The sequence below is a fragment of the Myiozetetes cayanensis genome, unplaced genomic scaffold (genome assembly GCF_022539395.1).
Source record: "Myiozetetes cayanensis isolate MyiCay16 unplaced genomic scaffold, myiCay2020 scf2-11, whole genome shotgun sequence".
NCBI lineage: Eukaryota > Metazoa > Chordata > Aves > Passeriformes > Tyrannidae > Myiozetetes > Myiozetetes cayanensis.
The window spans coordinates 102,725,521-102,741,731 of record NW_026087411.1 but is presented as its reverse complement, the minus strand read 5'-3'; the positions used below and the strand labels follow the sequence as shown (position 1 = coordinate 102,741,731).

The 16,211-nt window shown below is 36.5% G+C and overlaps 1 protein-coding gene across 1 annotated transcript in view; it reads left to right on the top strand.

The window, feature by feature from the left end:
* Nucleotides 1-16,211, top strand: part of NBAS (NBAS subunit of NRZ tethering complex) — a 161,043-nt gene that overhangs the window by 70,230 nt on the left and 74,602 nt on the right. Inside the window, exons 36-40 of the mRNA XM_050316580.1 lie at nt 2,755-2,922; nt 3,530-3,643; nt 3,890-4,013; nt 9,097-9,173; nt 9,681-9,818. Of these exons, the coding sequence (XP_050172537.1) occupies nt 2,755-2,922; nt 3,530-3,643; nt 3,890-4,013; nt 9,097-9,173; nt 9,681-9,818 (621 nt within the window). The remainder of the gene's footprint in view (nt 1-2,754; nt 2,923-3,529; nt 3,644-3,889; nt 4,014-9,096; nt 9,174-9,680; nt 9,819-16,211) is intronic.

Below are 16,211 nucleotides of genomic sequence, written 5' to 3'. Positions count from 1 at the left end.
TTATGGGACTGGTTCATTAGCTGTAACAGACATTGCCAAAAAAAAAAAAAAAAGGATTAACAATCCCAAAAATAACACCCCTACCCCAGGCACAAAATGTAATTGTAGAATATATGTGAATACTTACGTAGAAGAGACTGTTTTAAATTCCTGTTTTCCAGTGGAAATAGCAAAAAGGGAAAAAGGAAGGCTAATGCATGATTTTCTGTTTTAGGAACAGACTGTTCATCTCGTCTCATTTCCTACATCGTCTTGATGTATGACTCTTAACACACAAAGTATATGCAGTGTATGGTTTTTACCTGTTTTAATCCTTGCACCTTGACTAATTGTCATTAAAGACAAAAAAAGTGTTACAGGTGTTCTAGTTTATTGCTGTCTCTTCTGTGGCTTACCTAAAAAATAGTTGGCTTTATTTGTCCTTGCATTAGACTGTTTGGAATTATATATGTGTATGTGTGAACATGGGTGTATGTATATAAATATTTGGTATCTATATGTGAATATATATATATATAAATGGTATATAAATGGTTTAACTGTTAATGTAGAGTATCTTGATAATTCAGAATTTGTTGGTTATCTTTTTTTACACCAATTTAAATCAATATAAAATTTTAAGCTGCTGGTTAATAAGTTGTTGTTTCTATTATTATTTTGTTTTTAATAAGGGCTTACTTTATAAACAATGTCAGGAAGAAATAATAGAAGAAAATAATTTCCCCTAAACACCCCTTAAAACTCCCAAAATAGAATTTCTTCCTGAAGATACAATTAAAGTTGTTTTCTTAAAATGATATCTCTAACACTATTGAAGAAATAAATTCTTTTATGAGAGATTGATTCAGCATAACAGAAATTTCCAGGTACACAGAGGAATGACTTTTCAGAAAATGGAATTCCTGTTTGTGCACAAAAGACTGTAGTTACTTGTGGGAGTTGAAAATCTTTTTAGAAAAAAGTCAGTAGAGTATATCTGATAGCAGTAGAGCTATAGAACATTCACACCTGCATACAAGTCATTAGTTTTCATGCTAATGAAGGAGGTTTATTAAAAAAAAAAAAAAGTGCTTTGCTAAAATGCAGTTGAGAACTTGGGTGGGATTTCTTTTTTCTGTTTTGGTTTGGTTCATTTTTCCTACATGAAGAATCAGTTAGGTGTCCTGCAGCATCTACTTGAAAATGGAGGCAGAGAAATTAGCATTCTGTATGTAACATTTAAAATAAATTACAAACCCCCTTTTTCCCCTTTTTCCTAAGTACTTGGAGTAGTTTATTTAAAAAACATGAACGAGAAATTCTCCCTGCAGCCCCTAAGCCACCAGATTTTCTGTTCATTTTCATTTTTCAGAGCATTAAGAATTCTGATATGTTGTATTTGGCATGTACTTTCTTAATTTGGTGAAGCGAGCTGAAATTTCCAGTTTAGCTAGTCAGTTTTTCAGTGATGCATCTGGGAAATGCACAATAGCATTTCAGAAAAGGTTGGAAAAAAGTGCTGAAGGGAAGGGAATAAGGGTTTAAGATGGACTTGCTACTTCAGCAGCCAGCTTAAGGGAGTGATTTACTGCACACCACAGTGAAAGGCAATAAAAACTGTACAACTAAAACCAAATAAAAAATATACAACATTCTGTGTTATTAAAGCTAATATGTTTTGTCACTGAGGTTATATAGTAAGATGTATTTTTCTTGAGTATAACTTAGCATCCTTTGACTCTGATGTCTGAAATTTTGTCTTGAGTTAGTAAGTTGTAAACTAATACCTCCCATACAGTTAGAATTTTGCTCTTTTAATATACTTTGTCGTATGGGGAAATGAACAGTAGAGTTACTGGGGACACATGTTGGATATGTAACTGTTAAAGTTTGCTGTATGGAGGAAAATATTTATGTTTTCTGTTGCTGAAGACAGTGTGTGTGTTTACATTAGTATGCTAATATGCATTATGTCTAATGTGCAAGTGTTGTAAAGCCTGCAATTAACACAAACCTTTGAGAACTGGAATAGCACAGATCAGCCAGCGTGGATGTTCTGGATATTATTTAAATGCTTTACGTGAGGAAGAGCTCATATAGAAAGCCCCATTTGTTGAACACCTAGTCTGAGAAATGGACTTTAGTGTGAATTTACTGAGAGTAAGTGAAGGTATTCGTGTATGTATTGCAGAAACAGTTGCAGTCTTTTATGTTGTCTATATTCAGTACTTTGTGTGCCAGTTGCAGAATTTCAGATTTTGATGATACTTTTTCGCTTGGTCTAGAGATGAATATTTACATCTCTACCATTTCCCCTACTGAGAAGTCAACTTAATTAATGATAGCTCTGTACAAATACAAGATTGTCTTTAGTATCAGCTTTCTTGAATGATTGAATATTAATTTTAGTATACTTGATGTCCACATTTGTAGAGAGATGATTATTTTAATGGAAGCGTTCAGCAGTTATGCAGAACATTTCCATTATAAACTTTGGAACTAAAAACAGCTGCTGTCTGTGAAAACAAGAGGTTACAACTGAATAAAGGCCAGAGTGTTCTGCTGATCACACTACTTACTTCAGAGAGAAACTCCTAAATCAGTTTTGGCTTGCCTTCTGTTTATTTTTGATAGATGCTGCTTAAATTAATCATCATTAAAATATGTTATTGACACTGTGTGCCTGGTCTCTAGTGCATTTATTTTGCTTTAGGTCATTAACCTAATTGTAGCAGGAGTCTAACACTTTCCATTGTGTGTTGGGTGTGCTCACAGGATGAAACCCACGTCTCCTCTAGCCAGTCTGCTGATTTGTTGTACTGGACGACATCAAAAACCATGGAGGTGTTGTCTAACACAACTCTGACTACCAAAGCCGTGCTGCATGCTGTCAGTGATGGGCAGTGGTGGAAGAGATCATTAACTTACCTGCGACCATTGCATGTAAGGGATTGCTGGTGTGCTCCAGATGTGTACACGTTTGCCCATATATTAGTATAAAAACTAGGCTGCTTTATAGATGTCTGATAACTGAAGACCTCAATCAGTAAATGAAATAGAGATGTCAAAAGATTGGTTGCAAGCAAATCCCAATGAAAAAAGGTGTCTAAAGCTGTTTTCTTTCCATTTGTTCTAATAGGTTTTCTCCTGTTTTCTTAGCGTAGCGTAAGAAGTCATAGATGAAAAAAATTTGGCAGAACTTCAGAACTTTTGGGGTACAAATGTAGCACAGTGAAATCCGCTCTTTAAATGCTGTAATCTTATATTCAAAGCTGTTCCTTTTCAGTTTTTCTTTTCTGTCTTCTCTGTTTCAGTGAGTTTTCTGTAATGTTTGTGATACTGGTTTTTCTGGTGCTATTGAGCATGGTCTTTTTCCTTTTTTAAGGATACTGAACCTCATTCAGCATTGGTTTATGCAAGATGACTCCTGTCTTGCTCCCTGCTGAATTCAGTGATACTTTCATTTACAGTTGTTTCCCTTCTAACAGTGGTTACAGAATTTTTTAGGGGATTTTTTACAGTTAGAATCAACTATACTTACTTTTCCCAGGGTCAAGAATTTGGAGACATATTGAAAAGTGGGTCTGGAGAAAATGCTGTGGTGGAAAAACAAGGCTGTCATCCATTTTATGAGTCTCTAATTCCTGATCCATATGTTGCAGAAGTAAGTTGTAATTACAGAACTCTGAAGAGTTAATTTTTTGTTGAGATCTTGTGAGTTAAAAATACGGATTTTTGATTATTTGTGTGACTTGAAATTTTGTACAAAACTGGGGGGAAAAAAAATCCAGAATTAAACTAAGGAAAGCACATACAGGAACTGAGGTAGGGAATTGCGTCTGATGCAAGTGATCTAAATATAAATGCAGGATGTACCACACATGTGCCAGTTACCTTCTTTTACTTCTAGTCTGAAATCAGCTATGGCACATACCAGAACAATTCTAGGGAAAGCTTTGCTGAAGTGTTGCTGAGAACAGAGAAACTGACAGAAACAAAGAGCGAAGGAGAAGACCTGCTTCCAACTACAGAAGGTATGGGTCTATGTATGTTCACTCCTGTATTTATAAATTAAATTATTATATTATAAATATAGAAGTATCTGTGGATGGGTTTAAGTACGGAGAATTTCTCACAACGATCTGAAGTATTGTCTGGGTATTTTGTATAAATTGTCACGTGGTTCAGCATCTCTCATTGGTACGAAATCTTGTTAGAAGTAGCTTCAGAGCTTTCAAGAGAATGGGTATTTTTAAGAGGAGTTGCTCAGTAAAGATTAGAAATCTGAAATTTCTCTTTAAATAAGCAGAGAGCATTATTTGAGGGCTGGCAAAGATATGAACATTGTGGGAGGGATCATTGAAGGTTTCTGAATATTATTGTGTACAGGTATTTATATATTTAAATGGAAATCTGCAACCCAGGGTTAGTTACTTGTATGTATGCCTGTCTGTTCAGTTGGTCAGATTCTGTGTGATTGTGTACACAACTTTCAGTGTTGCAGGCTCATTATAGTATTTTATTTGCTAATTAATGCTTAACTGCAGCTTCTGGAATCATGAGAACTTTTTATCCTCTTCTGAAATGTCTGGATTTTGCAGGTAATAGTTAGTAAGTTGTTAACTGAAACAGTTTCACTTCCGTGAAAAAAAAAACCAAAACACACAAACCCACCTGTGGCTGTTTGTCTTCCCTTTGGATGTCTCCTGCTGGTTTAAGAAATGAACTGTTTAAATATTTAGATGCTGTTAGTGTCTTTGAAGGAAGATATTGGTATTATATTTGACTCTGTGGTAAATGCTACCATGAAAAATGATTGTATTAAAGCACTTGCTAGATGAGAAAAGGTTTAAGTGAGATTTTCTTCAGAAACCACACTCTTTTATTTCAGCTGTTTAGTAAAAAACAGGGTATTTGTCTTGCAACTGTAGGACCATGAGATTAGCTCACTTGGTTAGAGCATGGTGCTGATAACACCAAGGTTCTGGATTTGATCCTTGTATGGGCCATTGACTTAAGAGTTGGACTTGATGGTCATTGTGGATCCCTTTCAACTCTGAGTATTCTGTGAAATTTGTGAAATGGGATTCAGTAGTTTGAGATATGATATTCCTTCTGATAACCTGTAGAGTTCTAATAAAACAACATTGTGAATTGGAAAAGGTTAGCAACAGCTTTGTATGATGGGGATGTATGCATATTTTGTTCCTTTCATGCTCTCTTAATGCAAAAATCCTTTTAAATCAGTACTTATGATCTCATTTGTTGCATGCTGATAGGCTTTTAGCTTTGATTCCTGTGTCTTAAAGAAGGGGGAGGCAAGGATTAAAAAGTATTCATTGCTTTCTTAGGGAAAATTATTTAACTGGTAGATTTTTGATAATACTTCCTGCTCCAACTTGAGTAATTGGAACTGGTTGTTTACAATTCAGTGCCTGCCTTTGAGATGGAAACTTCAGTGTTGGGGACTTTCTCCTGAAGAAGAAAAGAAATTTTAGATTCTAACTTCAGTTTTTGAGTTTCTATGTTCTTCCTCTTAAGTGTGCAGCCTGTTGTTTTTACCATTTTAATACTTCTGTCCTCTTCCACCACTTCTTATAATCAATCTTAATTTCATTTAGAAATCCCTCTGTCTGTGCTATGGAACAGAGTTCTGTATTTTTGTCAGGAAAGTTGTGTTTATTCTGTACCCAGAAGTCCTACTGTATGACACCTTTTGATAGTCAGTAAGCAGTGTTCTTAAACATAAGTGTAACATAGCTTTCTCTAAATTAAGGGATTAGTAATTTCCTATTTGTAATGTTCTTGACCTGGATTAGTGGCAATGAGTCTTAACCTCTTCCCCATTCTTAAAGCTTTATCAATTCTCATGAAAGTCCTAATGATGAGTTAACACTTGTAGGATTGTGGAACGTGAAAATGTGCACATTAATAATAATAATAATAATAATAATAATAATAATAATGGCCAGTCTTCGCGAGCGAAGATCCGGGGAAGGTCTTTACACCTTCCAGCCTGCGCATTGGATTTTTTAGGTGAGACACAGTGTGCGCGGAACTGAGCCCACCCTTTAATCCTAAGGTTCATCTGCCGGGGCCAAGCGAGCTTGGACGGTGGCAGCGAGGTCCTTAGGACGTAGATGGGTTGCCTTTTTAAGGGCTAACGAGCTCCATCTGGCCCGGGGAGTGTCCCTGACCTGGAATTGAACCCGGGCCTCGGCGGTGACAGCGCTGCGCCCTTAACCACTAGACCACCAGTGGCTCCAACCCCAGGTCAAGAACATTACAAATAGCAAATTACTAATCCCTTAATTTAGAGAAAGCTGTGTTACACTTATGTTTAAGAACACTGCTTACTATCAAAAGGTGTCATACAGTAGGACTTCTGGGCACATTAATAGAATACTGCTAAATTTTAAAATTGAAAAATCACACAAATATGAATCCCATTTATTACACAGCAGTTTTCTTGTTTTCAGGTTTACTGTATGGTTTTTATGAATGCTAATATATGAAGTGTTTACTACTATACTGGTAACCAACGAACATAGCAGATTTCAGTTGATTCTGCTGACAAGTAGATAGATTAGGTACTAAACTCAAAGTAAACTCAGGAGAGTTGGTCATACCTATTAATCCTCAGGAGTTTTAGAACAAATAATAGCCTAATGTTTTCCATGATTTCGTAATTACTTGTGGATGTGGCTGTTTAACTGTCATATATACTTCTAAGTTTAGTGAGATTTTTTTCATGTGCTAAATGAGCTATTGAAGACTTGAAGCCGTTTTTACATTTATTTTGCAGAAAAACAACCGGAATGTGGGAAGTAAGTTGCAACCTCCTAGGTATAAATAAATTCCAATTTTCACAAATAAACCATTTTATTCTTACTTTACCACTTTGCTTGTCACTGCCTGCCCTGCCCTGGTTTGCCAACCCTGTAATGTCTAATCCCTTTGGCAAATTTCGGATTTGGCAGTGGTTGCTAACTTACTGTAAAATTTGTGAATGGGTATGAAAGGGCAGAGTGGCATCCTGGTCATGTCTGGAGCCTGTGATTTGAGCTCAGCTCTGTTAGGCATCAGAGGATTCCTGTAGGGCTTCACTCGGGAATATTGGCTGTATGCAATTAGTCTTTCTGTATACATGTGTGTTTGTGTGTGTGTAAACTGGTCATCTAAATGTGGATACATGAACACTTAACCGTGACCACACAAGCACATAGAGAATTTACATTAATTGAATTAGTACAGGACATGTTTGTTTGGTTTTTTCTCAGAAGGTATGACAATGTAAGAAGGTCTTTCTTTGTACCTGCATTCTGTCAGCTGGGATACCGTAGTGTTGAGCTTCATGCAGGAGTATGAGTAAAATCATATTGTTTTGTGGCCCTGTGTTGGTGCTGTGTTGTAATGTTGGGAGCTTACTGTGTATTTGCAAGGCTTTGCAATCATTAACTTTCCAGAGAAGGGGTAAAGGGGGCAGTGCTGAAATGCTTCTTTGCCTTCTCCCTTTTTTTTGTTTGTGTTTAACTAGAGGTGTTTGTGAGAATACATAAAGTAACTTTCTTTGTGCTCAGAGGAGGAACTACCAATTTTGCAAGATAATTTTTCAAGATAATTTTTCAAGATTTTAATATTAGATATTTCTAGGGTCTTCCTGTCTGTGGTTGGACAGGATACAGGTTATTTGGAGTGTAGCAGAAAAAATTCTGTCAGCAGCAGGAAGCTGTTTGGGCACACTAAAAGCTGTTAGCAGCACAGAGCGTAGGTGCTGTTGGACAGGCTTGTGTTTGCAGTAACTGTGACCTACTGCTGTGTAGGCAGCCTCTGTGATGACTTGTCACATAGAAATTTAGGGCTTGTAGATGGCTGAGGACCAACGTGTAAATGCACTTCAGGCTGATGGCAAATTAATGATAATCTGAAAATTGTAATTGGTCATTCAAGCCTTTTATAAATCATTATTGGGAACAAGAATTCACTGGGGGACGGCGTGTGCAGAGTAATCAGGTTCCTTGCCAACATGCCCTGCAGAGCAGTTGTGGGAATACAGGTGTTTGAGACTTCCTTGAAATAAAAGAAGTTGGAAGATAGCTTCTACCTATTGGAATAATATTAATAATATTAGTAATAATATCTTCTATAAAAAAGTAAAACATAATTGTATTTTTTGGTATACTTATATTTTCCTATGCAATTTCTTGTCCAAATTTCATAAGATTTTTGAAGTTGTCCCTGGAAATAATAATTTATATTCTGTACCCCCAGTATTAAGTGTATTACAACAATCATTAGTTCTGTAATTGTTTGTAGGAACTTTCATAGCAACCACATTGATGTTTAATTTTAGCGCAGAAGAAAACTGCATGAAGGAGAAATCCTGTTACTAATGAAACAACCTTGGGTGCTCACGTTATGACTACATATTGGTTCTCCAATTTGTGTAATTTGTAAAATACAGTGTGTTTCTCAAATGTAGGAAAAGCAGATAATTTCTGTGTCAGTTTTACCAGAAGTATATGTTTTTATAATCAGAGTACTTATTCTTGATGCATTGATTTCAACTGTGTTAGTGCTGATATTTGTGTTTGCAATATGTGGCAGGACTTGGTTTTGGTGTTTCTTATGGCAATTGCAGCTTTAAAAAATTATTTTAATTTTTAATTGGGACAGAAGTTTTTAATATGCTTTGTCCTGTTCAGTGATGGGTGAATTAGAGCTGAGGCTTGAAGAAAAGACATTTTGTACCGTTCCTGAGATTGATATCTTGGAACTCTTACAACATTACATTAGTGCCTTGATTCTACAAGAGAAAGATTTATTTGTAAATCAGTCCAGGTGGCTTTGTTTAGCATCTATTACTCCATAGTCTCATTCTTGTTTGGTTAATGCATCAAACACTTTGCCTGGAAGTTAAGGTAAAACTGTTCTTCAGTTTAATGCCATATTATCTGTTTCTGGATTGTACTGATAAGTGTTTAATTGAGTATGTATAGAGTGCTTCAAGCTACTGTCTAATAAAATACAGTTGCACTGAAAACATTTCATTTGCTAGCTGTCAGGGCTAGATGGGTCACTAATCCAAGCTTTGTTTCTGCTCCCTGTGTGTTGCAGTTCTGCTACAACTGGCAAGTGATGCTTTACCAAATGATGCAGCCTTGTCTCTTGCCTATCTACTTGCACTGCCACAGGTATGTTGATAGTGAAAGATTATTCATAGCATTTCAAAATTCCACAATAAAATTTCATTTCCTTTGGGTTTTAAAATCTGAGAATTTGCATACACAATTTTAGAGATTTAGCTGGTGCATTTAAAGGAAGTTGAGCACATACCAGTGGACTGGCTAATGAGCAGGGCATTGGTGAAAAGACATATTTTCTTATTTAAAATAGAAGTTGGACCCAACTGACTGACAATTATAATGTAACTCAGAAATATGGATAATAACCTTGTGGTAAAGAAGCAGCAAAACTGTAGTTATAAAATCATTTTGGTTAAGTGTTTGTGCAAGGGGAAAGAAAAACACCATAATGTAGAATTATCTTTGTTTGTGGAGGTTACTGATTTACCTCTGTGCCAGAAAAACACAGTCAGAACTATTTCTAAATCACAGCAAGTAGCTTTTTAGAAAGTTTGTATGCCTAATGTTGTATGCTTGCTAATTCTTTCATCTAAATTAATGCTCTCTTTCTTCTAGGTGGTAGATGCCAACAAATTCTTTGAAAAGCAATTACACTCTGCGTTATCTCTCCAGCTGGCAAGTTATTACTATAGCCTGCAGATCTATGCTTGTTTGGCACCATGTTTCAAGGACAAATGCCACCCTCTCTACAGGGTTAGTACTCTTTCATTTTAAAACCACATTCATTAATGTGCAGCATAAAAGCTATTCTAAAAAGCCAGTACATGAGTTAAGCCTGTTAAGGAACTGATCTGACTTATGCTGTGAGCAGCCTGTTACATTGCGCATAATTATTCTTCTACAGTGCTGTAAACAGACAAGTACTTCACAGTTTGTGGAAGAGTTTTTGAAGCACAATATCAAGTGTCATTTTTAGGTAATAGCACTATCAGTCTTCAAAGTAGCTTATAAACACTGAGCAATAATGAGTGTAGTTTATGCTGTCATCTTGCAATACTGTATACAATGCGATAAAGTACTTCCTAGTAAAAGTGGAGAGTCCATTTCAGCCAGAGCAGTGCTATTCAAAAAGTTTCCACGCCCTAAGGTGTGTTGGTTTGTATTTCAGTTTACATGCGGTGTTTTGAAAATTCATCCTCATTCATTGATGATTTTTTTTAATTTCCTTTGACAAGTTTCTTATTTTGAAATGGCACAGCTTTGTTCCTTATCCATTGCTTGTGATTAAAGCAGTTACATGGTAAATTCCAAACTAAATTGAGTAAGTGACATACAGAATTTCACTTATGGCATGAATTGCCATTCTTCCTAAGAAGGTCTTACCTGTGTAAAAACTATTCTTTGCCACTCCAGAAGAGCCTTTCTGAAGTTACACCAGTTCTTTCCTCCTGCACAGAAGCTCTCTGAACTGGTTGGTTTTCAACCTAGCTTTGCATTACAGCTAAAAGAACATTTCTGGTCACAACTTTTCTGAAAAGAAAGACCAGGAATCATCACTGTGGCACATGAGAGGAGATTTTTGTTTTCCATGTTCAGAATGACTCCTGATTTAGAGCAGAAAGCCTGTTTTGATATTCTCTCAATTCTGCAGTTGGGAAGCCTTTCATGTTCCTGCTGAGATTTGCATTTTACTGTCTTCTATTTAGAAGCTAAAAGAAAATGTAGCCCACAACTGGAAATTGTGGGGCTTGCAAAATATATTGGTTGTGAGGAATTCATGTTTGTTAAAAAACTTTCTTTTGCTTATAGGTCTGTCTACTGCAAGACAGCTTTGAAAAAAAGATTTTTTTTTTTGTTAATTTAGCTTTTTTAAACATTCCTATTTTATAGGAAGAACTATGAAGGCTTTGAAAAGTGTGAGTCATGAGGATTGAACTATTTGTGCTCCCATTGCCATTTAATAAGCAAAGTCCTATCAGTGGCACCATGTAGTTTATCTCTTACTGATATGATCTTTGACTTAATCTTTTGCTCCATTTTGGTAAAAATACTGATAGTGATAAGTAGTTGATTCCAAGTTGCTTGCTAAAACCAGTATGTTCTCTGTTTAAGCTGCTCTTAAACAGCAGTTTTTGAAAACAACTGTATGAGAAGATTGAGGGAACAGCACAAGAAGAAAAAGAGAAAAAAAACCCACAAAACCAGCATTGGATGTCCAGTAAGAAGAAAACGAGACAGGCAAATTACCTTCATTGTTACTAATTCCAAGGGTATCAAGTGAAGGAATGTGAAGTCTACTTAAGGAGAAAACAAGAAGTAGAAGCAGATGTTTTTGATCAACATAAACACACTTTTTTTTGTCAATTAAGAAAAAAAAAACCCAGAAAAAAAAACTGAACAAAAATCCCCCAGACTTAAATGCTTGGTTTATACTACAAAATGGCCATTTGTTTAAATTTAAACCTTAGATGCTGGTAATAAAAGAGTGGCTCCACTTGCAAGTTGGTTTCATCAATGCCATACAAGTTGCTATCCATGGGAATAGACCTAGCTATGGTTTTTATTTTTGTGTTTCCTAATCTGTGGGATGAAAAAAAAAAAGATCTCAAACTTTTATGAAGATGTTACACTCAGTTGTAGATTTCATTCCATAGAAGATTGTCTTCCAACTCATGTTGCTGGTGTCTTGCATCACCTTTATCTTCTGGCTGTTTGCCAAAGCACAGGTGCCTAATTCAAAGTTATGCATTATTCTTAAAAGATCTCTGAGTGCACTCTTGTGGGTGAAGGTGTTTTCCTCTGTTCTAAATCTTTACATAGTGAAGATGTAAATCTGGCATTTCAGCCAGATGCTTAGAAGATGAGTCCTCAAGATCATAGAGCACATATTTCTGTCTAACAGCACCTAAGTCACAGTAGATAATGATTTCTCTAGTCCATTTAGTGAAATACCCTGTCAGGAAACTCTAGCTGAATTTATAAGAAACTGCATAGAAGCATAGAAAAGACCTCACTTGCTGTGTTTCTCATTTTAAAATGACACTATTTGGAAACAGTAAATGAGTAGCTCTGACATAATGGGAGAAATGTCAGAATGGAAGTGACAGAGGATATTGTTCTAAGGATAGGGGGGAGTAGGGGGAGAGTTCAGTTGGCTAGGACAGACTTTTAAGACTTGAGAGTTAGTCAGAAAAGATATTTTGAAGGAATTGTTGGGTCTGTTGCATGGAGGCTTGATTTTTTGTTGTTGTTTGTGACAGCAACAACATGTGACATGAATAATTGTGACATGAAATACTGACAGCTAATATTTGCCCATCAAACCAGAATTATAAATTGTCAGAAATTCTCATTATCTTTTTTGTAGTGTTGATGTCTAAAAGAAAATCAGCTTGATAATTTTAGTTTCTGATGAAGTTACTACTTTGCTTTAAGGACAAACAAAGGAATTTGGGTGTAAAGTATTGCTTTAATTTTGTCCCCAAGACAATTTTGAATTTTAGTTGTTACAATAATAGAAATGTAACAGCCATAGTTTAGGACAGCCAAACTGTATTACTTTTTTATTCTGAGGAATATTTTAAAGCAGTTCTCCAGCCAAATAAAGCCACAGATAAAGGTCTGTAAGAATACCAGAAGAAGAAAAGAACAAAATTTCCAGAAATGGACTGTCTGAGGAATGTATTTGTGTGAGAAGACTCATTGCCCCTTGAGAAGCTGTATTTATTTTTGGTTTAGGTCTGTACTGGGCTGGGCAGGGATGGAATGAACTTTCTTCATTGCAACTGTTCTTTGCATTTGTGGCTAGAAGTGTTGATAACGCTCTTGTGTTTTGGCTGTTGCTGAACCTTGCTTGCACAGCATCAAGGCTGTTGCCCCACTGCCACTCTGCTCACTAATTTTCAGTCTTGATGAAAAGCTGTACAGCTGAGGAAGAAATTTGCTGGATAATTCATGTTATTAACAGCTTATCTCCTCATTTGTCCTATCCTGGTGATCTGATAATAGACCAGAATAAATTGTTTACTCTAGAAAGAAGTGAAAAAGTTTAATTATCCTGAGGTTAATTAATATGTTCCTGTCCTCATCCTAATAATCTGTTGCTGAGGTCTTTCTGTAGTTTTGGAGAGGATTATTTTACTGACCTCATCTGGGGGGCAAGCTTTTCTTGGAGCGTCAAACAACAGTTTTAACAAATGCTGCTAAGTTGCAGAGGGGGATGGGAATTTTGCAATTAGTAGCATATGTGGAAAGTTGCTGTTAGCAGAAAATTCTTACTTTTTTTATTCCCTTACATGTTCCTGTTCATTCAGGGAGGTGAATTTGATTCCTGTCCTTTTGTGCATTGCAGCTGGCAGTATGTTGAATTGGTAAGCTCAGAGAGTCTCCTTAGTGATGCTTTTTTGCAGCCTGGAGTTGGTGAAGAAGCTGGGAGTTCAGTTCCCCAGAACTGAGTAGCCTGATGTAACTGGCTTTTTAGCCACTGTGTGACAGGGTGCCTTTATACAGTGAACTTGAGCTCTGTGCCCTTTACCTGCTTCCCTTTTCTGTTGCTTGCTGCTTTGGAAAGCCTCTGTCAACCTCTTGAAGAGGCAGAATTAGGTCAAAAGAAGAGTGCTTTGAACTTGGGACTGAATCAGTTGGTCTTAACAGGACTTCATTCTGCAGGCTTGACCTGGTTCCCAAGATGGTTCTGTTGGTTGATCTAAGATTGCAGCTGTGGTCCATATGCTACAGCTTTAGGTAATACTCTGAACATAGGATGTTGAAAATAGAGACTTAATTTGAAATGGAAATTAGTAGTGTATAGAAGGCTGTATGCAGGAAGAGGGAGAGAGGCAGATCTGGTGGGCGAACAGATGTATTAATCATAAAATGTCTAATGGCTTTAAACTGATTACGTGGCACTGTAGCACAGCTAGAAGTTAAGTCTATACACATAAGGTAATCTCTCATTGGAAATTGAACGCTCATTAAATGGTTGCATGTTGGTTTGGGTTTAATGGTATTATCCTGTCACATTCCTAAATTATGAACTTAGCTTACTAGAAATAATGTATACATTTTTAATCTCAAATTTGATTTGTGTATGTGATGTTTTACTGGAGTTTATTAACACCAACATGCAAAAGTGAAAAACTGCGTCAGGTAGATTTGCTTCATTCTGTCTGGACATTCAGCTTTTCATCCATGAATGCAATGGGTAGCACTAAGTCTGTTTTAGATGATAAAATGGTAGTGCACTTTATTGTTGGCCTATGATGGACTTAAACCTTGACCTTCATTTTTACTACCATTTTAAGTCTTGATTCAAGCCCTTGTCTCCTCTTTGACCCCTCTTTCTGTTTGGTTAGTGATGCTGAAAACTAACAAGTTTCCTTTGGTACTGTAATTTCTCCCTGTTGCTTCACTGTTTGAATTTTCTGTTGTATGTTTTGCATCAAGGCCAAAGTTTATTTGCTGGTCTTTAGGTTTCTCCACTTGCTTTTCATGATGCTCTTTATGCCTCTTATTGGTTTATATACCACGCTACTTGCATAATTATACATGTTCAGGTACTATTACTCATTAATAGTTGGAAGGTGAATCTGTTTCATTTGGTGTGTGCTTCTGTTTCCAAGTCCAGTGCATTCCAAGTCCAGTGCATACCTGGTAGTTCCAAAAGCAAAATTGGGAGAGGTTGGTGTGTAACTCCTTGAATCTGTGCTGCACTATTCTCTCTCCCATTGATCTTCTTTCATGTGTGTGGAATCTGTGACAGAGAACCAGAGAAAAGGAGGGCAGTGGCAGAAGGCACCATGAATGAAACATTAACTGGCAGACAAAGAACTGATTTTGGGAGAAGTTGTCTTTAACTTAAAAAATAATAAATAAATAAATAAATAAATTAAAAAAAAAAAAAAAAAAAGAAAAAAGGTAGGCCAAACACTGTAGTCTTGATATGTAGCATGACATCATGATATTTGAATAATTCAAAGAACCTAGTATCATTAGAAAACATAAATATTTATTGATGATTTATTGATCCTCTCTTCTTCAGGTCATCAGTAAGGGATTCTGAATAAAAATCTGCCCCTCGAGGACTTGCTGCTGACTCTCTCTTATCTGAAACACGATCTCTAAGCTTTTACTTCTCTTTTCACTGGATTTCAGTTAATGAGAGGAGTATTCTTCCAATCCATTGGCAACCTAAGTTTTCTGACTAGACTTTGGTAGGGAAGCTTGGGAAAGTATTTTAAAAGATCTGTGTATATTTTGTCGCAGGATTCCCTTTGTCCATGTGCTCTTTGATACCCTCATAGCCCTCCAACAAGTGAACAAAGTGGATTTTCCTTTACAGAGGCCATGCTGACTCTTTCCCATCAATCTCTTAATGCTCAGTGGTCTTAAAGTTTCTTACATAGTCTACTATCTTGCCAAGGATGGACATTTGACTTGCTGGTCTGTCATCCCTATGAGGATTCCTTTTACATCCCCTCTTTTCAGATGGGACTTGCACTCTGGCACATGATTTTTTTATGTTTGTTGATGCACCTTCACCTGCCATTTAACAGGCACGTTTGTTTTCCTTGAGAACTGAAGGATGAGTGCCATCTGGTTGTGGTGGTGTGCAAGTGCATAGCTGACACTTTCCAGATTCTTCTAAGTCATCTGGCTTTCCTGAGCTCTCTACCCCCACACACTTTCAATGGAGAGGGCTGACACAAAAGATCTCATGATTTACACTGTTATGGACTAACCCATGAGTGCTCCTTCCCCACCTTTTCACCAGGTGATCCTACCAGTTCTCCAGTTGCCTTTCTGATTTTCATTGACTTTCCAGAACTTTTTACTATCAACTTTACTGTTCTTTATTATAGTCACTTTCCAGACACTTTTTAGCACTTTAGTTTCCTCTGTAGCATGTCACATTTTGTGAGTTTTCCTCATTGATTTGCTTATTGCTCAGTGATGTCTCAACACATAATCACACATCTTTTAAATGAGTGAATTACTAAGCTATTAAAAAACAGAGAACTGACTAAACACTGCTATGTCCAAAGGCTTAAAGCTCAAATAAGCTCTCCTGAAGTAGCAGTCATTGTGGTTGGTTTTGAACATCTTCTGGTATGATCCCTAAAGTACTAATCCATGATTAAGAACATG